Source organism: Marmota monax, unplaced genomic scaffold (assembly GCF_021218885.2).
Source record: "Marmota monax isolate L192 unplaced genomic scaffold, Marmota_monax_Labrador192_F-V1.1 WCK01_AAM20220418_F8-fsc00120, whole genome shotgun sequence".
NCBI lineage: Eukaryota > Metazoa > Chordata > Mammalia > Rodentia > Sciuridae > Marmota > Marmota monax.
In genome coordinates this window covers 1,199,160-1,226,744 of record NW_026694424.1, presented here as the reverse complement: position 1 = coordinate 1,226,744, position 27,585 = coordinate 1,199,160, and the positions used below count along the sequence as shown (strand labels likewise).

Below are 27,585 nucleotides of genomic sequence, written 5' to 3'. Positions count from 1 at the left end.
TGAGGCCCTGTTTGAGTCCAGCACTGCACATGAGTCCCAAAACATTAAAAAATTTAACAAAGAATAGCAGGACCTTGGTGGGATATTACTTTAATTTTCTTCTGATTTTTAATTTTTTTTTTTTAGTTATACATTAGTTATACAGTAGAGTATATTTTGACATATTTATACAAACACAGAGTATATCTTATTCTAATTAGTATAAGTACATAGGAAATTTATTTCAGAATCAGTCCACTATTTCTGTTCATTTCCTGTTCCTGTTCTCTCCTCCCTTCCCTCATTCCCCTTTGTCTAATCTACTGAACTTCTATTCTTTGCCTCCCCCTACCTTGTATGTTAGCATTCACATAATCAGAGAGAACATTGACCTTTGGTTTTTGGGAATTGGCTTTATTTTGCTTAGCATAATAAGTCTTCAGATCCATCTATTTACTGACAAAAGTCACAAAGTCATTCTGTTTTTGTGGCTGAGTAATATTCTGTTGTGCATATATGCCGTATTTTCTTTATCCGTTTATGCCCTATTGAAGGGCACCTAGCTTGGTTCCATAGCTTAGCTATTATGAATTGAGCTGCTATAAACATTGATGTGGATACATCAGTAGAGTATGCTGATTTTAAGTCCTTTGGGTATATTCTGAGGAGTGGGATAACTAAAAATAAATAAAGGCATTGTGTCCATCTACAACTAAAAAAAAAATATGATAGTGATAATACAGTATGGATATAAATATAAATTACTCCATATCTTAAATTCCTCAAAGATGTTGATTTTATTCCTGGCTGTACTCAAAATCCTTTTAATCCTACATTTTTCTCAGGGAGCATGAATGGTTTAAACAGGATCTTCCAAAATATCTCTTCCCTGAGGATCCGTCATATAGCTCAACCATGATTGATGATGAAGCCTTAAAAGAAGTGTGTGAAAAATTTGAATGCTCAGAAGAGGAGGTTCTTAGCTGCCTTTATAACAGAAATCACCAGGACCCTTTGGCTGTTGCCTATCACCTTATCATAGATAATAGGAGAATAATGAATGAAGCCAAAGATTTCTACTTGGCAACAAGCCCACCTGATTCCTTTCTTGATGATCACCATTTAACTCGACCCCATCCTGAAAGAGTGCCATTCTTGGTTGCTGAAACACCAAGGGCACGACATACTCTGGATGAATTAAATCCACAGAAATCCAAACACCAAGGTGTAAGGAAAGCAAAATGGCATTTGGGAATTAGAAGCCAAAGTAGGCCAAATGATATCATGGCAGAAGTATGTAGAGCAATTAAACAATTGGATTATGAATGGAAGGTAAGAAAGAGCATTCTGAGTATTAACACATTTGGCAAACCTGTAGTCTAAAAAATGTTATAGAAGAATTGATTTGGTGTTTTTGTTTTGTTTTGTTTTTGTCAATATCGTACGCCAGGTTGTAAACCCTTATTATTTGCGCGTACGAAGGAAGAATCCTGTGACAAGCACATACTCCAAAATGAGTCTACAGTTATACCAAGTGGATAGTAGAACTTACTTACTGGATTTCCGTAGTATTGATGGTATGTACATCACATAAAATACAACAGATGGTTTATTAGAACTTGTTATGTAATTTGACTTTAGTCTTTGATTCTTTTGAAGCTTGTTCACTTATTCCTAGTAGTTCAGTATCAAAGAAATATGTATTGTGACTTTTTGATATAACATTTGTGAATATATTTAGTCTTATAATCTTATAGTCTACTGTCATTTTAAATTTGTTTTATAAAATCCTTAAAGCCAAGATAGAGTTTGATCCTAAAATGACAGTTTTCTGCTACATTTCTGGTGTTTTTTTTTTTTGTAATTCATTTTGGTAAGATAAAATATTATAAAATAAAATAAATGTTCACATTTCTGTTAAGTTTTTATTTACTGTTAGTTTTAAAGTTAAATACAAGGTTATAACTATTCTTTTTTTCCATGTTTTTTATTGGTGCCTGGTTTTATATGTAATAGTGGATTCATTGTTATATATTCTTATATGCACATGATATAATAGTATAATTTGGTCACTGTCAGTCTCCAGTAGTTCCCCTTTCCCTCTTCTCCCTTTCCCTGATCTCTTTTCCTCTTCTGCTGGTCTCCCTTTGACTCCCTCCCCCTAGGTCTATTTTGAATGGGATTTTTTTTTTCTGATCTCCCTAGAATTTTCTGTTTTCTTCTCTAGTTTCCAAAGTGAGAGAACATATGACACTTGACTTTCTCAGTTTGGCTTATTTTACTTAAGGCTCTCAAGTTCCATGCATTTTCCTGCAAGTGACATAATTTCATTCTTCTTAATGGATGAATAAAACTCCATTGTGTTCATGTACCACATTTTCTTTATCCATTCATCTATTGGTAGATACCTAGGCTGATTCCATGGTTTGGCTATTGTGAATTGTGCTGCTATAAACATGGGTACGCATGTATTGCTATAGTAAGATGACTTTAATGCTTTAGGATGAATACTGATGTGTGGTATAGCTGGGTCATAAGATGGTTCCATTTCTAGTCTCTTGAGGAACCTCCAAACTGATTACATAGTTGTACTAATTTACAATCCCATCAACAATGTAACAGTATTCTTTTTTCTCCACACCCTATTATTTATATTTTTGATGGCTGCCATTTTGACTAGAGATGAAATCTCAGTGTAGTTTTGATTTGCATTTACCTAACTGCTAAAGATGTTGAACATTGTTTCAGATATTTGTTGGCCATTTGTACTTCTTCTTTTGAGAAGAGTCTGTTTGCTTATTTGTCCACTTGATTTTGGTATTTATTTAATTGAGTGTTTTTAGTTCTTTATATATTTTAGCTAGTAATCCTCTATCAGAAGAGTAGCTGGCAGAGATTTTCCCCATTCTATAGGTTCTGTCTTCACATTTTGAATTGTTTCCATTTTTGTACAGAAGCTTTTTAATTTTTTTTTTTAATATTTATTTTTTAGTTTTCGGCGAACACAACATCTTTGTTTGTATGTGGTGCTGAGGATTGAACCTGGGCCGCACGCATGCCAGGCAAGCGTACTACAGCTTGAGCCACATCCCCAGCCCAGCTTTTTAATTTGATGCTATTCCATTTATTAATTCTTGGTATCATTTCCTGAGCTTTAGGCCTATAGAGGAAGTTCTTGCCTACACCTACATGTTGGAGTGTTGACACTACATTTTCTTCAAGAAGTTGCAAAGTTTCTGGTCTAACTCCTAGGTCTTTGATTCATATCAAAGTCATTTTGAATTGACTTTTCTGCGGGGTGAGAGATGAGGTTCTAGTCTCATTCTTTTACACACGGATAACCAGTTCTCCTACCACTATTTGTTAAAAAGGCTGTCTTTTCTCCCACATGTTTTTGGCACCTTAGTCAAGGATGAGATGACTGTACTAGTGTGGGTTTGTCTCTGTTTATTCTATTCTGTTCCATTGATCTATATCTCTGTTTTTTTATATCAATACGTTATAGATTTTGTTGCTCCGGAGTATAATTTGAATTGTTATGCCTCCAGCCTGGCTTTTTTAGATTAGAATTGCTTTGGTTATTCTGGGTCATTTATTCTTCCAAATGAATTATGGACATTTTTTTTTTCCTTTTCTTTCTAGTAACGTAAAGTATATCATTGGTATTTTGATGGGGATTATATTGAATCTGTATATGTTTTTGGTAGTATGCCATTTTAACAATATCAATTCTGCCTATGCTTGAACATGGGAGGTCTTTTCGACTTCTGGTGTCTTCAATTCTTTCCTTAGTGTTCTATACTTTTCACTGTAGAGGTCTTTTATCTCCTTGGTTAGATTTATTCCTAGGTATTTTATTTTTAAGGTCTATTTTGAATGGGATTTTTTTCTGATCTACTTTTCAGCAAATTCATCATTGTTATATAGGAAAGCTTTTGATTTTTTTTAATGTTGATTTTGCATCCTGATATGACTATTACTCTTCATTGACCAGATCAATTGAGTTAAGTTTTGTTTATGGAAGATTATATAAAATTATTAGAAAAATTTAACCTATGAATTCTTCTTTATAAACTCAAAAATAGTACCTATTCAGTATCAGAAAGGCACAGGTTTGAGTTATGATACGCTGGCTAAACCTGATTTTCTGGGTATATCCAGATAGCAAATGTGTGCTAACACATACTAGTACAATTTGAGATATAGAATAGGTTTTATTTTTATTACGTGTGGGTGAAACTTGCAAGCCTAGATTTATTAGTACCTGAGTTTACATTTGAATGACCATTTACTATTTTTGTATTTTGATTCCAATAGTTTTTCTTTGAATTAAAAAAATTTTTTTTTTAGTTGTAGAAGGACACAGTCTTTACTTTTTATGTGGTGCTGAGGATCAAACTCAGTGCCTTATGTATACGAGGCAAGTGCTCTACCTCTGAGCTATAACCCCAGCCCTATTTTTTTCTTTCTTTTTTTTTTATTGGAATTGTTGTTCACTTATAAGATTTTAAATGAGGCAGATGAGAAAGTAGAGAGTGAAAATCACTGAGCTGAAGTTAGAGGAAACTTCTGTTTTAAACCTAATGTACATTTTTGTTCATTTCTTTGCTTGGACAAGTAACAACTTATCTAGGTGTATTTTTTTAAATCAATAAATAAGGTATGAATCAGATGATTCCCATTATACCTTCCATATTTCAAGAGAATCAATGCTATGATTTTCATGTAGAAGGATTCTTTTTTTTTTTTTTTAAAGAGAGAGAGAGAGAGAGAGAGAGAGAGAATTTTTTTTTAATATTTATTTTTTAGTTCTCGGCGGACACAACATCTTTGTTTGTATGTGGTGCTGAGGATCGAACCCGGGCCGCACGCATGCCAGGCGAGCGCGCTACCACTTGAGCCACATCTCCAGCCCCAAAGGATTAATTCTTATTGCTAAAAATGGTATTTATTAAACCCCAGGTTATTAGTTTACTGGGTTCTTAACCTTTGATTGCAAAACTGATGAGTAGCTGTATTAGGAGAATAGGTATTATGTTTAAAAAAAGATGACTAGTTCAACACAGGCATATTGCTTCAGTTTTCGAAGGTGTTTAAAATAAACATGTTTTGAATATCTGGTCAATATTCTTATTTAAAGAAGCAAATTCAGTATTTCAAAAAATCTTGTGGGGAGGTCATATATTATAATAAATTGAAATTCTTTTTACCCAGATGAAATTACAGAAGCCAAATCAGGTACTGCTACTCCACAGAGATCGGGATCAATTAGCAACTATCGATCTTGCCAAAGGAATGACTCAGATGCTGAGGCTCAAGGAAAATCCTCAGAAGTTTCTCTTACCTCATCTGTGACCTCACTTGACTCGTCTCCTGTTGAGTTAACTCCAAGACCTGGAAGTCACACAATAGAATTTTTTGAAATGTGTGCAAATCTAATTAAAATTCTTGCACAGTAAGCCTAAAACCTTGCTTATTTCTTTAATAGCAATAAGCATGCATAGTAAATTATAGCTAAATGCTTCCATTTGTAATCAAGTTTTATATATATATATATATATATAATTATAACTAAGGATTGGCCTTTTGGAATGCAATTTGCACAGGGATTGAAATATGATTAGTAGTTAAAAGCCTAATGTGCAGAAATAAATTAAGATCATTTTGTTGTTTGTTGTTCAATGGGTATACAGCATTATATAATGCATACACAATGGATTATAGCTCTCAGGCTCACTTGATTTTTGGCTATTTTATATGTAGTGTATATAGGGCTTTGTAGAATATTAATTTACCATAAAGGCCTTCATATATCCTTACATGTTGATGTGTTGCTTCATAAATTTATTCAACACATATTGCCTAGCATTTCCATAGAACTTTATAGGTGATATTGTTTTCTGGGATCCTCAAATTCTTAAATAGTATAAATAGTCTGGATAACTTCTTCTGTATCTCTCTCTTCAAATTCTATATTATAAGTCATATCAGATATTAGATTCAAATGAGAGTTTTTCTTTAGTTTGATAAGTCCGAATACACACAAATTTATATATTCAAAAACTCTAGGCACTAAGTTTAATCGTTAATTTGTCCCCCTAATGCTTTGTATATAAAGTACTCTATTTGCTTTAAGAGCTAGTTGCATATACTGTAAATAAATCATGTTTTTGCCAATTCCACAACTTATTCTGGCTCATCATGTCTGCCAGTATTGAATGTATGCAAAAATTTTTAATCATTTGATTGTTTATCTTTTAAATTCATTCAGGACATAGGAATACATCTTACAGACTTTAAGTGCTTGGGTCTGATTTTCCCTAAAACTATTTTCTGAACATGTTTTAAGAAAAAGTTGAAAGACTATATTGGTGAGCACATTTAGCTACTACTTAGATTCATTAATTAATGTTTTACCATATTTGATTTCTTTATATTCATATATGTATAAACATATAGGTATACATATATATTTGTGTTTATATATGTGCTTTTTTCCTTAACCATTCGGATGCTATAGATGTTTATTACCCTGAATACTTAAAGCATATCCAAAACATAATGATATCCTCCTTAAAAAAAAAAACCCTTATAAATCCATTGTAAAATTTATAATTCCCTAATATCTTCTAATGCTATTCCATATTTAAGTTGCCCCATCTGTCCTCCAAATTTCTTTCATAGCTTGTCGTTTCAAACCAGGATCCAGTTAAAACTTACACGTTGCATTTCATTATCTCTCTTTAGTCAGATATAACATTATTATTATTTCTAAAATGTGGAATAAATCAGTGCTTCTAAATGGTCAAGTTTGTTTCAGGTTTTATTACTTTTTAAAAAATTAGCATTATGGAAACTGTCTAAAAATGTTTACTCTTACTAAGATCCCTGATTTATGTATTTTTTTCTTAGTAAAGAATCATATACCAGGTGTAAATGCAGATATTAAAAGTCACTTCAGATACAATCGTTATCATGTGTATCCTGATAAAAAATAAAAAATACTGTATTCTCCATATTTGCATTATATTATTTTAATTTAAATTGGGCTTGGGAATGTAACTCAGTGATACAGTGCTTGCCTGCCATGTGCAGGCCCTGGGTTCACTTTCCAGCACTGCATTTTATCATTGCAAGGGAGCTCCACCCCCTCCCCCTTGTATTAGGATGGTTTTTGGCAAATACAGTGAGCACTTATCAGATAATAATGTAATCAGATGTTGTGATAGTTTGCATAAATCGTTATTCTAGTTAATGGTGACTCCAGTACCTCTAGACTGATGCACTGAATTGAAAACAAAAATCTTGATTTTTTTTGTGTGGGGGGGTTCAGGGCTTGTTTTATTTCAACTTTGGGTTTGAAAGATGTATAAAGTAATTGAAGTTCCTTTTAAATATGAGTTCAAAACTGTATTTATAACTTGTATGTAGTCCTCTGGGGAATATCGATTTACTTGGGCTCTCTGGAAGCAGCATTATATTACTGATGTTAAGAACAGAATATTGTATTTTTAAAGTTACAGATTTATACATAGAACTAAATAATACTCTATAAACTCTTGTGAGGAGGAGAGAAAAAAGGAAAAACCAATTAAACAGGACCTTCTTAAAAATGTTAATTTTGTGAACTTTGCTTCTAAGTTATTGTGATTCATTTTAGTTATTGAGATTTATTTTGAAGATGTTTAAATATTGCACTTGTACAAATAGTATGGTAATGCAGATTATTGCGGTAAATTCTTTTTTAAGCTTAGACAATTTTTGGTTAAGTGTGTCAAGGTTACAACAGAATTTTCACAAATTTATTGTAGTTTGCAGATTCTTACTAATATTAAAGTTGTAAGGGAAGTCAATGAAAATGCTTTTTTAAAATCTTTTTTTATTATCTTTTCAGCAATTTATATTTTTTGTGATTTTATGCAACCATATTTTTACTTTGTCTTGAATGAAAGATGTATAAGGTTTTTGCCAGAAATGTACTGTATACATAGTTTTAAATATAACAGATTTTACTGATATGTAAAAATTTTGCCATTAAAATTGATTTCTCACTGAGAGGAACTTTTCTACCAAGTTGGGACATATAGGAGCTTAATATATCATATATAATTTAAAATAATTTCACTGAAATAAATACCATTGCTTTTACTTTGATTATATTTTTCTTAAGATACTTTTGTAGTTTTTCAGAGTTTTAGATAATTTTATATAAACCCCTTTCCTCCCTCCCTTGTGCTGCCCTTTTTGATCTTGTAGTGATACCATTCACACAGAATTAACACCTGGTAGCCTGTGGCTGGATGTAGAACTCCTTGCCATTTGTGTTCCAAGTGACACCATTGGAATGAAAGAAAAATGTGTGTGGTCTAAACATCTTTTTCGTTAGCTTCTCCCCTACCTCCCCACCCAAATATGAATCTCAATTTCATTGTGAGTTTTCTTGACAAAATGAATGAACTTCCACATATAACATGTAAATCGGAGGTAGGATAAAAATCAATCTGTGGTTTATTGTGTATGCTTTGAGTATACAATTTCATAATAAAGAAAAACTTCATTTTTCATCTGTTAATGTCTTTCTTTTTTAACCTCTGGGAAAACTAAAAAGGGTGGGTGTGGTGAGACAATTTATTCATGGCCAACTATCTGTATAGTGCTTGATCAAATTTGAGTACTTAAAATATTGTGATTTTTGTCTCCACTAAATTAGTTCCGATTTCATCTAGAAATCAACCACCTAAACAAAATGTTAAGATATACACACAGTAAAAGCTGTGGTTGTGGTTCAGTGGTAAAGGGCTTGCCTTGCATGTGTGAGGGAGGTGCTGGGTTTGATCTTCAGCACCACATAAAAATAAATAAATAAAATGAACTTAAAAAACTAAAAAGAGCAAAAGCGGCTTCATTTATCAGTAGCTAATGTTGGATTTGGGCCCATTACTGTTAGAATTCAGTTAGTACTAAATCTTGTATCCATACAGTTCATCCTGCATTGTTACGCAGGGCTTTAGCTAAATTGTAGGCATTCTAAATCCTTAAAACAAGAGAAAACAATGTTAAAGAACATTATTAAAGAACATTATGAGTAGCATATAGGTTCTTTTAGGGAAATTATTGCTCTTTGTATTTACTCTGTACAAATTTATACCAGGAAAGATTGTGTTTGAAAAATCAATATCTACTGAACTGTTTATTATAAATGCCAATAAATGCTAAGTGATAAATTTAGATATTTTTTTAGCAACTTGGAAGATGTTCATGTTTGTCTCTAAAAAGAGTACAGGAAATGGGGTAAGTAGATCAAAAGGTTAATAAAGATCATAGACCAGAGAAAGAACAGAGATGGTGGGCGATTGTAAAAACTTTGTGGGAGGAAGCCTTTGTCAGACTAGAGGGGATCAAGATTAAATTACCTGAGGGATGTAGGAAACCCTAGAAAAGGGGCACAGCCTCAAGCACCATTTCCATTTCCCTTGGTAAACTGTTATTTCCTCATGCTGCCGCTATGAATCAAGCACTACAAATGTGACCACAAGACATCCTGCTCTGAGCATCTTGTTGGGGGAGATTACATATATTTAAATGTTTTAATAGATTCTAACCTATAGAAAAGGGCACAAATCATAAATATTGGACTAAATAAATTTTCAAGGTTTGCAGTGAACATGGCCATGTCAACCTTTCCTCAGATTAAGAAACACTGCTGCCACCTTAGTGTAAGAGAAGTGATATGTTATTATTTATGCCCTGTTCTGTAGGTGGCACATGCCCTGGTGCAAGTGGGAAGGAACTTCACAAAGGTGTGAATGTTAGGAGTGGGGTTCACTGGAGGCTAGCTACCAAAATCATGCATTGGTCATTTTGAAAATATTACTTAAGCAGCTCTTACAAATGCATTTAATCAAACTAAATAGTCATATCTGATAACATCACTACTACCAATCTTATTAAATAAGTCTGGAAATATTCAGAAGCTGTCAAGATCACAGTGGTGAGTACAGTTTTTTTCCCCAAAAACCCTAATTTTTGCTTACAATCTTGAATTTTGTCATTGGTAGTAAACACTGTCAATTGTTTCTCTTGAAGTAACAGTCTCCTTTTTCTCATTTTCAAGTCTAATAAGCTTGTGAATGCTTCTAAATAAAAGTTGTGTTCCATGAAAAAGTATCTACTTCAATTTATAGCGTAGTCTCACAAATGCTTTTCTTTGAGACATCATACTTTAGTATACAGCCGAAGTACTTTATGAAGACTTCCCATTTTGTCACAGAATATTAAAAAATATATTTGCTGGGTGCGGTGGCACACATGCCTGTAATCCCAGCGGCTCAGGAGGCTGGGACAGGAGGATCTCAAATTCAAAGCCAGCCTCAGCAACAACAATATATTAAGCAACTCAGTGAGACTTTGTCACTAAATAGAATACAAAAGAGGGCTGGGAATGTGTCTCACGGATTGAGTGCCTCTGAGTTCAATCCCCAGTACTCCCCTCAAATCCCCCCAGAACAAAAATGGACTCAGGAATCATTTTATTTATTTTTCTCTTTCCACGTTTTTTATTGGTGCATCATAGTTGTACATATTGGTGGGATTTGTTACATATTCATATATGCACAATATAACAACAATTTGGTCAATATCACTGTCCAGCACTTCTCCCACTCCTCCCCACCTCCTGGTCCCTTTTCTCTACTTATCTCTTAAGTTTCATGAGATCCTCAATTCTTCACCTTTCTTTTCCCTTTCCCTCTCTGGCTTCCACATGAGAGAAAACATACAGTCAAGGATCATTTTAATACAATAATTTTTACTGCTTTGTCAAGAATATTTTTGAGTGGTGGCACTTATTTTTCTTGCCACAAGTGTGTGGTGGAAGAATATGACAACCAGGAGAGTTCCCTATCATTTACCTTAATTCATTCTGAGGTGCCAGCAATTTTGCCCCCTATTCCTTTTTAAGCATCAGTTAAAATGTCAGCATTGTGAAAAGGGCAAATGATGTCTTCATGAGTATGAAAATGGTTTTGGCTTTGAAAAGGTCTTGTGACTCTTAGGGGTTTGAGGATCACTTTTCAGGAATCATTGGTTTACATCAGAAATCCTCAATAAGTGAGTTTCTGGAAGATTTTTTCTTCTAGGGGATATTTGATATTCTCTGGGGAAAAGTTTTGGTTGTCATCATTGGTAATGATGGTGGTGAATATTAAATATTATGGTGGAGAGAAACCAGTGATGCTGCAAAAACACTCTACGATGCACAGGAGGCTCTTTCCTCAACCAAGAATTATCTAGTTCTAAATGTTAATATGTAGTGCTGAGGTAGAGAAGGCCTGGTTTCCAGAAATGGGTCTTCCTTTGTATAATATAGCTATATAGTAAACTAACAGTCATCATTTTTCAATTTCCTGAACACCTATTTCACATTTGCCCTCTCATTTTCCTTCATATATATATATATGTATATATATATATATATGTATTCATTTATTCATATAGTTTGATTTGAATCCAAGGAGAACATAAAGGCACATTGTAGCATAATCTATTTCTCTGTAAAGCTTCTGAAGTACTTTTACATTCAGCAATTTAGCAACTCATATTTGCAAATTTACCTCCTCAACCATTTGAGTTTTTAAATTGTTAGCTTCATTGGGGTATTATTGACAGATAAAATTACACATATATTTAAGGTGGACAAGGTGATTTTTAAAAATTTTTAGTAGTTGTTGAAAAAAAAAATATATATATAGTGCTAAGAATTGAACCCAGTGACCCACACATGCTAGGCAAGCACTCCACCACTGAGCCACAACCCTAGCCCCCACGGTGATGTTTTGATATACATTTTGAAATGATCAGCACAATCCAGCTTATAATATACCCATCACTTCACATGGTTACCTGAGTGTGTGTACACATTAGTCTTAACAGGTTTTTTTTAGTTGTTGATGGGTCTTTATTTATTTGTATGTGTTGCTGAGGATAGAACCCAGTGCCTCACACACGCTAGGCAAGCGCTCTACCACTGAGCCACAACCCCAGCCCACATATTACAGTCTTAATAACTGTAGTCACCATGCTGTATCTTAGGTCTGCCAGAATTGCAAACTTGAATCCTTTGATAAACATCCACCCATTATCCTCAGTCCCCAGCCCCTGTTGACTCTGTTCTACCCTGTTTCTGACTTTTTAAGACGCCACACACGAGATTCGCAGTATTTGTCTTTCTGTGCCTGGCTTATTTCACCTAATGTAATATCCTCCAAGTTAATCCATGTTGTTTCTAATGGCAGGATTTCCTCCTCCTCCTCCTCCTCCCCCTCCTTCTTTTTTTTTTTTTCATTTTTTTTAAAGATTGGAAAAAATATATGCATACACACACACACACACACACACACACACAACTATAATTTTCTTTAGCCATCTAGCAGTGAATTGCCCTCTTATTTTCTAGACATGATTCACAGTTACTTTCATGTAGTCTCTATTCTGAGTCCAATTTATTTGTTAATTCCCACATGAAGCCTACAGGTAAGCCATGAACCCTTACTGATCAATCCCTTGAATCTTTTTTTTTTTCTTTGCCCTCTGCGGTGGCTGACCTCATCAGTTAGGTTGTAAAGCGCGTTAGAGCACGTTGCTTTACTTGCCTAATGGTTGTGCCTTGGGTACAACCTGGTATCCTTTTTGGCCTCACTATGATGTTTTCCTGCCCTCTCGCTGAGGTCATTCGCTCGCTGGCTCCGACTACAAGTCCCAGAAGGCATTGCAGATCCCGCTGCAGTGGCTTCTGGGATTTGTAGTCCAGGAGAAGGCGTCTGCGGCGGAGAAAGACCCCGATAGTCGTCATTTCTCTGCCAGCCTCTTTAAACTACTCGGACCTCTCTGAGGCTTCTTAACCCTTTTCTTTGGAGGTTAGAGAGCAAAAGTAGGCAGGTAAGGAGTCTGGCGTTTTAGTTTCCGCTTCCTGTGGCAAAGGGCAAGCGGAATGTAAACACGGGGCCGCGGCAGTGGTTATCAGGTAATTGGGGCTAGAGGTTGGCGGGGAAGCCGGGGGAAGAGGAGGAAGACGAGGCGAGTGGGTGTTTTAGTTGGGGAGAAGGGGGCTTCAGGAGTCAAGAGGGGGTCCCGTTAGAGGGGTAGCAGGGCCGGGCGGGAATGTCGGCCCTGCCTCACCGCCGCCTGGGCTGTTGCGCGCGGGCGCGGCGGCCGGCGACGTGGACCTTCCCGCGGCCGGGAGCAAGCTGCTCCCACTCTCGGCCGGGCCGAGGTCGGGGGCCCGCGGCGGCTCCGGCCAACTGGCGGCGAGGGCCGGGGCGGGCTTCATGAAGGAAAAGTCGCCGATTCAGCTCTCTCTTGAAGTAGCATTCTTGGATAACTCGTTTTCTGGGTTCCTCACCTCTGAATACGTCTCCACCCGGAAGGATGCGGCGGCGACTTCCTGTGTCCACACAGTGTTTTTTTGCCCTGAGACCTGCATCCTCGGACCCGGTCAGGAATGACATTTTACTCACCCACAGGCTTTCTCCTTCTCCTGGTTGAGCAAGATGTCAAGCTGCCAACTTACTGAGCGCCTACTACACGGGTCACGGCTGGCGAAAGAAATCAGAATAGAACGTCATTATTTAGAATTTTTATGGCACTCATTAAATATAATTATATATAAAATGTTTTTGAGTTTTTTGGGTTTCATGAGTTTAACATGAAACCTGTATGACTGTGACTTATTCATATGGTTTCTTATCCTGGTGAAAAAAATGTTAAGGCTAGGGTGTTGGTACCTTGTATATCTAGCTATAGATTTAGGAAAACCTCCTTTTGTAAATTATAATTTTATGTTCAGATAACCTTAAAGAAACGATAATTTCATACTGTTTATCTTTAAAGAACAGCTTTATTTAGGTAAAATTGATGTCTCATGCAGTTCACCCATTTCAAGGATATATGTTTCTTAGTATGGTTCTCAGTTGTGTCACCAATTATAGAACATTTTAATCACATGAAATGGAAATTCTAAAATCTTTAATAGGCCTTTCCCATCATCTCCCCCCAGCAGCAGTTAAGATATCCAGATCAAATCGAAGTGTTCAATGTTCCCTGGGGAAGGTATTTCACATATTCCAGGACTCACTCCTCTTTTTAAGCCTGGTTAACTTTTATCTTTTAAAATATAAAGTTCTCTATAAATAGTCAAGTGTCCGTTCTCAAATATCATGACATCCTTTGATTACTTTTGGTTATACTTTCATTGTTTCAAGACATTTTTGAAGAAAATATAAAACTGTGGTAATGGCTTTGAATGAATAAAAGATTCATGCTTTTATCCTCTAGGCCCTTGATACTGTTCAGTGTTTCTACTTGTTCTTTATTGTATCTTTCCTAATCCCCATAGTGACTACTTCAGATCTTTTCATTTTTTCTCAAGACTTAGATCCATTTATTTTTATTCTACTTTGAGCAAACGACTGTCTCCCATTTCCTTGAGAAAAATGTATCGTGGGGAACATGAAATTCCTTTTCTTTTTCCTCCATCTCTGAACTCTCCTATAGGTTTCACTCAGTATTAGCTTCTCTTTTGCAAGATATGTTTTCTTGTTCCTCTCTTCAAGGTGAATCTTGTCAATTTCTTGTGTCTTCAGCCCTCCTATAATTTTAGAGCTTTATTCTGTCCTGACCTCTCCAGCCTTTGACTTTGAGGAATTAGTGGGAGAGAGTGACAAACATTTGAGGAAACAAGTTGTGGCTTTTTCATACACAATTGAGAATTGTGTCCTCAGTATTATAACGGTGGTTTGGGTTAGAAGATAGGAATGGTAATGGGAGTCCGATTGATCCAAAAATTTGGAAAAATATCTGAAACTGTCACTGTGGATCTACCTTTTTCCTTTCCTCCCCTTCATATCCCCTGCTCCTAATAATCAACAGATTAACCAGTGATTTTTAAGGTAATTTTCCCGCAGTAAGCATGCCAGGTTTCTGTTACTATTAGTAGAGCTATTACACTGCCTGGTGCTCTACATTACTAATATAGAAACAGAGCTCTGTGTGGAAACTTGAAACTGGAAAACTTAATCATCATCCTTGTTAACCTTTCGGACAGTCATAAATGTATGACTTCTTTCTTATCTTGCCTTTTTCATATCTTGTGAGGCCCTCCTAAGAATCCATCCCTCAGGTTTTCTTCTCTGTGCCTCTGGACTTGTGACCCATACTAACCACACTTCTGTATTCAGCCATTTCTTGGTTCTTCCCTTAGGATATGTATAGTCATGTTCAGACATCGAAAACTCATTCTCCCATGTTGTGATGGGTCTGGGGAAAAGTTTACATTGTCCTAGCATGATTTATAATCCATCACTTCTCCAGGTTTTTCTAAAAATCTGTGTTCCTATGTAAAATGTGTTTCACTTATATCAGCTTGTGCATTTCATTGGCACTTTCTCATATTCAGTAGAACTTAGTCCCAGGGCCCACAATTTTCTTACCCCTTCAATGCTGCTATTATTTAGGGCTTTTCCATGTGAACGATCTCACAGCTATGCTCATCTTTTTTTCCCTTCCTTTAGTGATTACTTTCACTTCACCCAAATGTGGCAAGGTTAAAGATCTTCACATCTATCTGCTAGAACTTACTTGTTTACTGTTTCATTTCTTTCCTTCCTTTACTCTTAAAATGCCTATTCCTTGATCCTATCATATTATTTAATTTTTTTTCGTGATACTGGGAATCAAACCTAGGACTTTGTGTATGCTAGGAAAGGACTCTACCACTGAACGATGTCTTAGTCCTTTTAAAAAAATTCTCAGTTTTGAGGCAGAGTTTTGCTAAATTGTTTAGACTGGCCTCAAACTTACAATCCTTCTGCCTTAGTCCTCCTAAGCAGGCATGTGCCACTGCTCCTGACTTCTTTAATCAATTCAAAGAGCACTTGGTGCATTTTTTTCCTCCTGTCCCTCTATTTGGTCAATCAGTTCACCTAATCTCCTTGGGGTTATAAACTTCTGTAAAAATGGAATGAAAGCTTACATACTCTTCTCCAGTGCTTGTTGTATAAAAAATTTATATGCAATCCGAAGGATTCTTCAGTATCTTGAAGTCCATCTGTGCAACTAGTAAATTGTGGGATCCCTTATTAATCCCCTCTTTAAACAAATACTTGTTGAATGCATCTAGTATTTTCTTTAACTTTATTCTTTAGTTTTGCTTTCATATCCCTTACATTTGCATTATTGCAGATTTACAAAAGCAGTTTAACTTATTTTTTTGATTTGCCCAATAGGTCTGTGAGATAAGTCATTTATAAGCTTATATCTTTTAAACTATATTTGTTTTAAAAAATTTTGATATATATGAAAGGAGAGAGAAAAGTACTCCTATGTACTTATCACTCAGCTTCATTAGTTATTAATTCAAAGCAGTCTTATTTCATTGATATCTTCCTCTCTACTGAACTCTGCACCCCAATGATTACTTTGAAACAATTTTTTAGATATTGTATAATTTTATATGAAATATTTCTGTAATTTCTAAAAGACAAGGGTTCTTTTTATAAATATGATCATAATAGTGTTATCATACCTAAAATATAGCAGTAATTTTTTAATGTTGTTAAATATCAAATCAATTTTCTTCTCTTTTTTGTCATAAGAGGGTTTTTTTTTTTTTTAAACTCTTGGCTTTTTTGAACCAGGAGTAGAAAAAAATGTACACATTATGTATGTCTTTTAAATTTCTCAATCTAGGGGTTACTGCCTTCCTTCATCTTTCTGGCAGTTAATGTCTTGAAGAAACCAGTTTTTTTTGGGGGGGGGGACACTGGGGGTTGAACTCAGGGACACTCAACCACTGAGCCACATCCCCAGCCCTATTTTGTATTTTATTTAGAGACAGGGTCTCACTGAGTTGCTCAGCACCTCTTTGTTGCTGAGGCTGGCTTTAAACTCGAGATCCTTCTGCCTCAGCCTCCTGAACCTGGGGGATTACAGGTATGCGCCACTGTATGTGCCACTGCACCCAGCTAGAAACCAGTTTTGCTTCTCTTGAGTTTCTGTTTTCTGCTGCCTGTGTCTCTGATGTATTACTCAAGTGTGCTTAACTGTATCCATATGTTTTTATAAACTTTCTTAGAGGGCTGATGTGATTGAGGATTAGTTTTTGCAGACCTGCTTTCTGGATGGTGTGCTGCTTCCATTAAGAGTTGCAGTAATGTGTAATGTCCAGTTGTCTTTCTAGGTGATGTTAGCAGCCCTTGATGATCATTGCCCAGATCTACTAATTGAGAATTGAAAAATGGTGATAGTCTAAGCCTGCTACTCTTTATTCACCTGTTAGTTGGAATATTTTTATAAAAGGCTAAGGTTGAATTTCATAATTTTTCTTTGTAATTTTCCAGCATGGCTTCCTTTGGATGGAAGAGGAAAATTGGTGAGAAGGTCTCCAAGGCCACTTCACAGCAATTTGAAGCTGAAGCTGCTGATGAGAAAGATGTAGTTGAAAATGATGAAGGAAACTGGCTTCATGCCATTAAACGTAGGAAAGAAATTCTCCTTGAAGGCTGTACTGAGAAAAGTAAACAGCTGAAGGATGAAGGAGCCAATTTGGCTGAAAATAAAAGGTACGTTTTGGAAATTTTCTTATGGTGCAATTTGTTTCACTCCCAGTCTGTTTTGTTGTCAGTAATGGAACAAAGGGTTACAAATTCTATAAATTCATGTTTTTTTTTTTCATTTTTTATTAGTTGCACATGACAATACAATGTTTAAACCTTTTTTATTTTATTTTTTTTTTTAAAATCTTACTTTATTTGTTTTTTTAAGATACACATGACAGTAGAATGTATTTTGGCATATTATACATACATGAAGTATAACTTATTCTAATTAGGATCCTATTCTTGTGGTTATACATGATGTGAAGTTACCCTGGTTGTGTATTCAAATACAAGGATAGGAAAGTTATGTCTGATTAATTCTACTGTCATTCCTGTTCTCCTACCTGCTCCCTTCTCTTTATCCCGCTTTTTCTATTCCAGTGGACTTCTATTCTTCTCCTCCCCACCCTCCCTTGTTGTGGGTTAGCATCCACGTATCAGAAAGCAGATTCTGCCCTTGGTTTTCTAGGACTGGCTTACTTCACTTAGTATGATAGTCTTCAGTACCATCCATTTACTGGCAAATGCCATAATTTCATTATTTTTATGAGTAAGTAATATTCCATTGTTTATATGTACTACATTTTCTTTATCCATTCATCTGTCGAAAGACACCTAGGTTGGTAACATAGCTAGGCTATTGTGAACTGAGCTGCTATAAACATTGATGTGGCTGTGTCCAAAACAAAACAAAACAAAACAAAACAAAACAAAAACACCCTACAACAAGAACAATGAAAAACTTTTAGGTGTTACACTGAAAAAAGAAGATATTTCAAAGTGATATAAACATTCCCATTTTCTGGGGGAAATGAAAGTTTGTAAAAATTGTCTTCAGGATGCTTATAATGTCTGCTTTACTATCATTCTTTTGTTCTATATTAATAGAAGTAAATGCTAAGTGAAATGTAATCCAATTTATTGGTTAGTAGAAGATGGTTTAATCTCTGAAAACTTTTCCTTATGATGTTACGTAAAGTCAGGCATTTCCCAAACAGTTTTGAGGGAATATACGTTTAAAAATAATACTTAGTTTTCATTTATCATTTACATACTGTATCTTTTAGTAAATATGACATGGTGTGCAGGAATTTGATAATAACTGCATTTATTCATAACCCTTCTTGAGTTAAGCTCTTATACTTCTCCTGTATGTGCCTGCTTTTTTTCTCCTTTGCTGTTTCTTAAGTACTTTTTACCTTTCACTTGTTAGATTATTCAGTGGGAATGAAGGTCATTCTAACACACAAATCAGTGGGGAAAAGATAAATTGTTTAGTAGAGTGTTGAGACGTGACTTATGGATGAGTACAGACCAGTTTTTTATTTGGTTGTTTCTCTGTACCTGTCATTTAATTCCATCCTTTGTTGTGTATATTTCTTATAAATTGAAAGTTAGGTGGAGATACTTGATTTAGAGTTTCCATTTTTTAGCAAGAATATGTTATAGGTAATGTTTTTGATTTATATTGCTTCATATTGGGAGAGAAAGCATAAAGTTGCCCTCTATTAGAGCAGCCATTGGAAAGACATTGTAATCCTTTCTGTTTGTTGTGTTTGACATCTGTTGAGAGGCATATTTTTATAAAAATATTTTTTCCTTTTTAAAATTTTCAGTCCTAGGGAACAAATCTTAAGTCATTAGTCTTTAGTGAAGCAAATATATTAGGAAAATTGTACTTAACAGTATTAGAGACCTCGGGGTGTAGCTCAGTGGTATAGTGCTTACTTAGCATATACTAGGCCCTGTGTTTGATCCCTAGCAAAAAAAGAAAAGCAGTATAAGAACTGTTGATAAATTTACACTAAGTATATGCTTTTTAGAAGCTACACCACACACACACACACACACACACACACATACCTAGTAGGAGTAGTATCTGATTTTTTTTTTTTTTTTCCAAATACTAGGAATTGAACCCAGGGCCTTTTGCATTTTATAAGCATGTACTCTACTTCTGAGCTATATATCCTTAGCCCTGGGAGAAGTATCTGAGATAGGCCTCTGAATACTGTTCATATAAACATGTAAAATCAGGCTTGTGTGTTGTTGACTGGTATCTGCCATGTGGTAGTGAAGAGTTTGAGAAATTGGGGGCGGGGGGAATGAAGTAATATTTAGGAAGAAACACCTTTTTTAATTTATTTTTTTAGTTTTCAATAGATCTTTTTGTTTTATTTATTTATATGTGGTGCTGAGGATTGAACCCAGGGCCTCACCATACCAAGCAAGTGCTCTACCACTGAGCCACAACCCTAGCCCAGGAAGAAACACTTTTAAAAAAAAAAAATATTTTTAGTTGTAGATGGACACAATACCTTTATTTTATTTATATGGGGTGCTGAGGATTGAACCCAGTGCCTCAATGTGCTAAGCAAGCACTCTACCACTGAGCCACCATCCCTTTCCAAGGAAGAAACACTTTTTTCTTTCTATTTTTTCAGAGTTACAAGAGTAGTTATAAGATTCCTTGTCAATCATTTTTTTCATTAATGAGTTACTAAGTTGAGGAACCGACACACTTGTTTCTAGTTCTGTTTTTCATTTTGATTCTAGGATAGTTTTTAATTATACTTTAATATAAAACAAATCAGTGCATAAAGTGTAATATATTAGCATCTCAAATTGAAAATGAAGGGTAGTAGTCAAGATCTGTGAACATCTTAACAGCCTAATGTTAGATTGTGAATTCTCATTTGTGGCATGTTAAACATAAAAAGTTTTCTTTTATAGAACGTTGCAAAATTATGGCACACATCTTTAATCCTAGTGACTGGGGAGGCTGAGGCATGAGGATCACAAGTTCTAGGCTAGCCTGTGCAACTTAGGCCCTAAGCAACTTAGTAAGACCCTGTCTCAAAGTAAAAAAAAAGAGCTGGGGTTGTAGCTTAGTGGCAGAGCATCCCTGGGTTCAGTCCCAAGTAAGCAAAAAATAACTATAAAATCGGCTGTTCTGTCATAGAAGAAAACCAAATGTAAATTTTCCACAGTTATGAAATCAATTTTATAATATCCATAAAACATCTTAAGAAATTCCTGTAAATGCCTGTTAAAAGTTCATTAATGTTGTTTTTGCCTTTTCTCTAAACCACACGAGTATGTATGTTCAAGGGAAAAGCTATTAAATTATTGCCATGGGATTCCTTCTGAATTTCCTGTGGTAGTGGAGAGATATCAACTTTGTAGATAAACAAAGGAACTTTTCTGCCTGGGTGTTGTAATATTGAGCCATTTCACTAAAATCAGCTGGATTGGATGCTTTGTTTTGAATGGAGAACACTGTGGGGTGATTAATTTTTTGCTCTTTACCTTTTGTTTTGGAGTTATATATACACAGCTTTGGAGAAATAACTAAACAGAATTAAAGGAATCTAGTGAAATTTAGTAGTTCAGCTATTCTAATCCAAACAAAAATAGGAATAATAGTTTAAAAATGCTAATGAGAATATTAAAGTTGACTAAAAGTAATATGAGAAGGAATAGTGAAATTAAATAAAAAAAAAATAAAACAGCCCATCAAATCAGCTTCATTTAACCACTGTCAATTTTACTACATTTTAGCCATGTTGGCTTTCTTCCTCATTTTGTCAGTGCAGCTCTTACACAACTTTGTGTTGTGACTCTGCAAAACTCTCTTGTATTTTCTGATGTCTGTTTTCCTGTTCTTCAGATCTCTGCTCACATGTCATGTTCTTGGTAAGCTCTTCCTGATTAGCCAGTTTAAAATGGCACCCTCAGGCTTGCTCTTGCTCCATAATATCATCGTGTTTTATTTTCTTTTAGTATTTCTCCCTATTTAAAATGACCTCATATGCTTATTTAGCTATTTGTTTTTTTTTTTTTTTAGAGAGAATTTCAATATTTATTTTTTACTTCTTGGCGGACACAACATCTTTGTTTGTATGTGGTGCTGAGGATCGAACCCGGGCCGCACGCATGCCATGCGAGCGCGCTACCGCTTGAGCCACATCCCCAGCCCTTAGCTATTTGTATGTTATTTTTCCTCTGTAGAAATGTAAGCTTTAGGACGGTGAGCACTTTATCTGACATATTGTTCTGTGTCTTCAGCTCTTAGAGTAAGTGGTGCCACTTATTATTAAGCCTGAAGTAAATATTTATAAAACTGTCATTATTTGGCTATTTTTTGAAGAATAGGTTTTTGTGAGCTATCGTTGACTGTTTTTATCTATAGAATATACATTTTTACTCCAAATTAGGATACTGTATTCTGGGAATATTTTTATTTATTTTTTAATTTTAATTTTTTAAAAATAATTTTTAGTTTTACGTGGACACAATATCTTTATTTTGTTTTTATGTGGTGCTGAGAATTGAACCCAGTGTCTCACGCATGCTAGGCGAGCGCGCTACCACTTGAGCCACATCCCCAGCCCCTGGAAATATGTCTTAATTTATACCATAACCACAAAAGTCCTTTGGGAACAGAATTTTCCTACCTCCATTCTGCATTTTCCTACCTCCATTCTCCATTCTCTGAGAATATGGCACTTGAGAGTAATTGTGCTATTTTTAGTCTCATTCCTTTTCCCATAACCCCCAAACTCCTCAGTCCCCCATCTTCTGAGTTATTTTATGGAAGAAGCCTTTATTTATATAATAGGAAAATAACAATTTTACAGTATAGTGATTAAGGATTTGGCCTTAGAGATACATTGCCTTGTTTTTTTTTTTCTAGTTCTGACAGTTTCTAGCTTTATAATATTAGGCAAGTTATCCAGTCTATGTTTAGGTTTCCGTTTCTGCCAAAAATTACATAACTTCACAATGTTATGCTAATGAAATTAAATTGTGTATATGATGTATTTAGTATGATGCCTGTTACATAGTTAATACTCCATAAATATTAGCCATTAGTATTGCTATTAATATATAATAATGCCACTGTTTTAATCTCAATTGGTTTGTGTTCTTGACTAAATATTTTTTTTTTCATTTGCATATTATTTGCTTCATGGAATTCTTGTGAGGTTGAAATCCAATAATGAATAAAAAAATACTTTAAAAACTAGGTATGGCCTTCCACTTGAAATCATGAAAGAGTATCTAGTAGTAGAGCTGGATGGTGTTTTTTTGCATAAAAGATATGAAACAAATGCTTTCAAACACTGGATGAGAGTGGGCTTAGGACTTTGATTTTTAAAAATTTTTTTTTTAATATTTATTTTTTAAGTTTTAGGTGGACACAATATCTTTATTTTACATTTTTGTGGTGCTGAGGATTGAACCCAGTGCCTCATGTATGCTAGGCGAGCGCGCTACCACTGAGCCACAACCCCAGACCAGGACTTTGATTTTTGAGAGAAGGAACACAAAGGAGATGATCCCTGTGAACTCCAGTAATTTCTACTTGAAGGCAATTTCCAGACTATAAATAGCACATCTTGCTTAGTTGAGGAGGTGGAGGATGGAATTTGGAGGGGCTAAGGAAGCTGGAAGTTGTAGAGTTATCTCAGAAGAGTGGTACTTGGAAAAAGCTCCAGAAGTCTTTATGAGGTTCTCTTGAACCTTTTTGAACATTAGACTATGCAGCTGTGAAGATAATTTCCTAAATGGGCAATATGACTGGGGAATTTTAAGCTGAACAGTTGCCAGAGTTTAAACAGATCAGGAATATATTTAAGCTTCAGCCATCCAGACTGTAATGTCTTTATTGGTCACTTGGTTCATTCACTGGAGTCACTAGAGAGGTTATTATGCCTTAGGATAAGATTCCTCTGGTCCTGCCCTAGCAAAGCTTAAAAACGTGTTTTGGAGGCTGAGGCAAGTCAAGCCCAGCATTAGCAATTTATCAAGGCCGAATCTCAAAATAAGGACTGAGGATGTAGTTTATTAGTACTGCACCCCTGGGTCCAATCCTGAATTCAAAACTGAAAACAACACCCACCCCATAATAGGTGCTCAATTTTTTTTTTTTTTTTTTTTTTTGCAGTACTCAGATTGAATCCAGAGGTTCTTTTTTTTTTTTTTTAATAATTTTTTTTTTTTTTACTGGTAATAGGGATTGAATCAAGTAACATTGTACCACCAAGCTACATCCCCAACCCTTTTTATTTTATTTTATTTTAAAATTTTGAGAGTCTCACTGAGTTATGGGGCTGGCCTTGAACTTGAGATCCTTCTTTGCTGCCTCACCCTCCATAGTAGCTGGGATTACAGGCATGCTGTACTGCACCTAGGGTACCCAGATATTCTTGGCGTGCTAGGCAAATGCTTTTCCACTAAGCTCTGTTTTCAGCCTTAAAAACAGGTTTTAGGGTTCACACTAACACAAAAGTTAACTGCCTGCCATAGCAGAGTCCAGATTTTCCAGTCAGTAGCATAACATTTCAAATATTCAACATCAAATAAAAAATTACTATATATGTCAAAGAGTTCTATACTATATCCCATACATAGGAGAATAGTCAAATAGAAACAAACTCAGAAATAGCATAGATGGGGCTGTGGCTGTGGCTCAGTGGTAGAGCACTTGCCTAGCACGTGTGAGGCACTGGGTTCGATTCTCAGCATCACATGCAAATAAATCAATAAAATAAAGGCCCATCAACATCTTAAAAAAAAAGGAAAGAAAGAAAGAAATAGCATAGATGATAGAAGTAGTGGATAAAAATGGTAAATGAAGAATGAAATGGAAGAAAAATAAATGGCACATTTAGAGATGAAAATATAATATCTGAAATAAAAAAGTACTGAATTATATTAACAGCTGTGCTAACTGGTGGCTTTTTAAAAGTGGATGCCAAAAGTAGATAAAATTTACAAAGATTTAATTAGGGGAATTGTGTGACAGGAAATGGACAGGGATCTGGGTATATCTGGGAGAGCTTCCAGACCATGACATTGGTTTAATCTCGTGGAGTAAAGGTGAGATGGAGGGAAAAATGGGTGGAAGCATCATATTGTCGTCCAATCTAAATAAATTTGGGCAAGACCCTAGGTAGTTCTCAAGAATTGTTCATTAGAGGAGTCCCATGCCTTTTAGGAACTTTAGAATTTCTTCTACTTTCAATTAGTGCACAGAACAGTCATGGAATACTTATTCTTGCTACAAATGTGGGCACAGATTTCAGAGTGTAGCATTTGAAGCCACTGGAGGTCTATATGAGATAACAGATTGACATCATTGAAGTTCTGAAAGAAAACTATCAACTTTGATTTCTGTATACCACAAAAATATCTTTTAAAATGAACACAAAATAAGTTTATCAAGCAAAAGCTCAGATAGCTGATTACCAGTAGGCTTGCACTTCAAGAAATGTTAGAAGTTTTTCAAGTGGAAGGAAAATGATTCCAGATAAAAATTTGTTTCTAAACTAAAGAATAGAGGGTGCTAGAGAGGGTAAACATGTAGGTAAGTGAGAAGAAAGGTTTTTTGTTGTTGTTTATTTATTAAATTAATGTTCTTTAAAAAGATAATTGATATTAACAGCAGTATAATTAAAAAATTATAAACTATAAAAGTAAAATGTAATAAGCAAGAAGGGATAAGTGAAATTATGTTGCTTTTAGGCCCTTCTGTTATATGTGAAATGGTATAATATTATTTGATCCTAAATCCTAGAACAACCACTCAAAATAATAGTAAGCACCAATAGTGGAATATAACAAAGCAATTAGAAAGTTAAAAAAAATTTAAAAAATTTACAGTAACATCCCCAAACACAAATTGTTAGAAAAAAATTGAGCAAATTCAGCAAATTATGTATAAGAACTATATAATGGAAACAATTAAACATTGTTGAGAGAAATTTAAGAAGATAAATCAACAAATATATTCTGTGGATCAGAAGATTAAATTTTGTTAAGACATCAGTTCTTACCAAACCAAGCTGTGAACTCAGTGTAGTTTCAATCAAAATCCTGGAAAGCTGGTTTTTGTAGTAATTGATAAGCTTAACTTAAAGTTTACATGGAAGTGCACAGACTCTAAGTTAGTCAAAACAGTTTAGGAAACAAATACATCTTAGAGAACTTACTTTATTTCAACACATGCTACATTTTTGAATTTGTATCTTTATAGTATTAGTGTAAAGAAAGATACATGGATCAGTAAAAAGAATATAAAGTTTAGAAATGACTCTATGTGGTCAGTTGATGAAAAATTAAAACTTCTGGTTATCAAAAAGCTTAATTAAGAAAATGAAAAGTCAGGCCGCGCACTGGGAGAAAATATTTTTAGTCCATATATCTGACATAGGATTCATTTCCAGAATATATAAAGAACGCTTATAACCCAGTAAAATGACAAGTTATTCATCTAATGAATGAGTAAAAAGTTTGAACAGATGCTTCACAAAAGAAGAAACATGAGTGACCAAACACACATAAAACTATTCAACATCATTAGTCATAAAGAAATTTCAATTAAAACAACAGTGAGATACTACCACATAGCCCCTAGAATGCTAAAATTGAAAATATTGACAATAGCAAGTATTGGCGAAGATGTAAAACAACTGAAACTTTTATAGGTTGCTTGTGAAAATGTATTACAACTTTGGAAAATAGTCTGGCTGTATATTATAAAATGAAATATACATCTTACCATACAGACCCACAGTTTTACTTCTAGATATTTACACAGGACAATCGAAAACTTCTATCTACTCAAAGTCGGTCTAACAATGTTTTTAGTAGCTTGATTCATAATGGCCATGAACTGAAACAACCTAAATGTTCACCAACAGGTGAATGGATAATTTGTGATATATCTGTACAGTGGTATAATATTGAGCTGTAAAAAGAGTGATCTGCATATCTCAAAAGCATTACATTGAGGAAAGAAATCAGAAAAAGTACATACTGACTCCATTTATATAAGTATCCTTAAAGACAGATCTAATCTGTAATGACAGAAAGAAAATCAGTGGTTGTCAATGGCCAGGCATTGGGGTTGGATTTATTGAGAAAGGGCACAGGGAACTCTTTGGGGTTGATAAAAAATGTTCTGTTTTTTGTGATGAATGCTCTTATATTTACATGGGTGTATACATGTGTGAAAAACTCATCAAATGCTGTGCTTAAAGTGGGCACATTTTTTGATATTAAATAGATTATATAGAAGTAAATTTAATTAAAAGAAGTTGAACACTTGTCAAATATAAATGAATTATAACTTTGTTTCGTATCTCTATATTCAAAATATATATTTTTATGTATTCTGAATTATTTACTTTCTTGTAAGTTGATTGATAAAAGGGACAATTAGGTTCTAGCTTAATTCTGAATGTGACTATTATGTGATATTATGTTGGTCATGATCATTTACTGCCCTGTCATCCTTCTTCATTACCTCTTGTGTGCACAGACTGGGACAGTGGCTGAAATCTCCAGTGTTGTTGTTTTTTAAACTTAGTCTTTTGTGGGAATTTATTCCTGCTAAGCAGTGTTTGAAGGTTTTAACTTTATTTCTCCTCAGGTTTTTTTGATGAGTTTTCATTTGTGCTTTACATGTATGCAATATAATTTGCTCTATTTCAGTCAGCATTTCTCTTAACTTTTGCACAAGCATACTGTGCAACTGGAAATTGATCTTTCTCATGAGATCCAATATAAGTTTTTAAGTATCTTTCTCTACCAATTTCAACACAAAGTAAACTGAATATGCTTGGAAATTTCACAGACTGCTCCCTGTTGAAATTGTGTTTGACATGTTGTGTCAGAATTCTTAAGATCCTCCTTGAATTTTACAGAGGGAACAGTATGATAAGCAGAAATAATTTTTTTTTTAAAGAGAGAGAGAGAGAGAGAGAGAGGGAGAATTTTTAATATTTACTTTTTAGTTATTGGTGGACACAACATCTTTGTTTTGTACGTGGTGCTGAGGATCGAACCTGGGCCTCACGCATGCCAGGCGAGCACGCTACTGCTTGAGCCACATCACCAGCCCCAAGCAGAAATAATTTGAGTTGGATTTTCATTCCCCTGCTCAGTG

The 27,585-nt window shown here is 34.8% G+C and overlaps 2 protein-coding genes across 7 annotated transcripts in view; both read left to right on the top strand.

Annotated features, from left to right (window-relative positions):
• Positions 1 to 8,543, top strand: part of Prkaa1 (protein kinase AMP-activated catalytic subunit alpha 1) — a 34,485-nt gene extending 25,942 nt beyond the window's left edge. For all 3 annotated transcript variants that reach the window (XM_046468292.1, XM_046468294.2, XM_058570732.1), the window contains 3 exons: positions 825 to 1,311; positions 1,430 to 1,556; positions 5,194 to 8,543. In XM_046468292.1, coding sequence (XP_046324248.1) covers positions 825 to 1,311; positions 1,430 to 1,556; positions 5,194 to 5,438 — 859 coding nt within the window. In that variant the 3' untranslated portion in view covers positions 5,439 to 8,543. The remainder of the gene's footprint in view (positions 1 to 824; positions 1,312 to 1,429; positions 1,557 to 5,193) is intronic.
• A 4,229-nt stretch (positions 8,544 to 12,772) lies between these two features.
• Positions 12,773 to 27,585, top strand: part of Ttc33 (tetratricopeptide repeat domain 33) — a 50,938-nt gene continuing 36,125 nt past the window's right edge. Inside the window, exons 1-2 of one of the 4 annotated variants that reach the window (XM_046468264.2) lie at positions 12,773 to 12,915; positions 17,373 to 17,594. In XM_046468264.2, the coding sequence (XP_046324220.1) occupies positions 17,374 to 17,594 (221 nt within the window). In that variant the 5' untranslated portion in view covers positions 12,773 to 12,915; position 17,373. The other 3 variants (XM_046468263.2, XM_046468266.1, XM_058570731.1) reach the window with 3 other exon arrangements.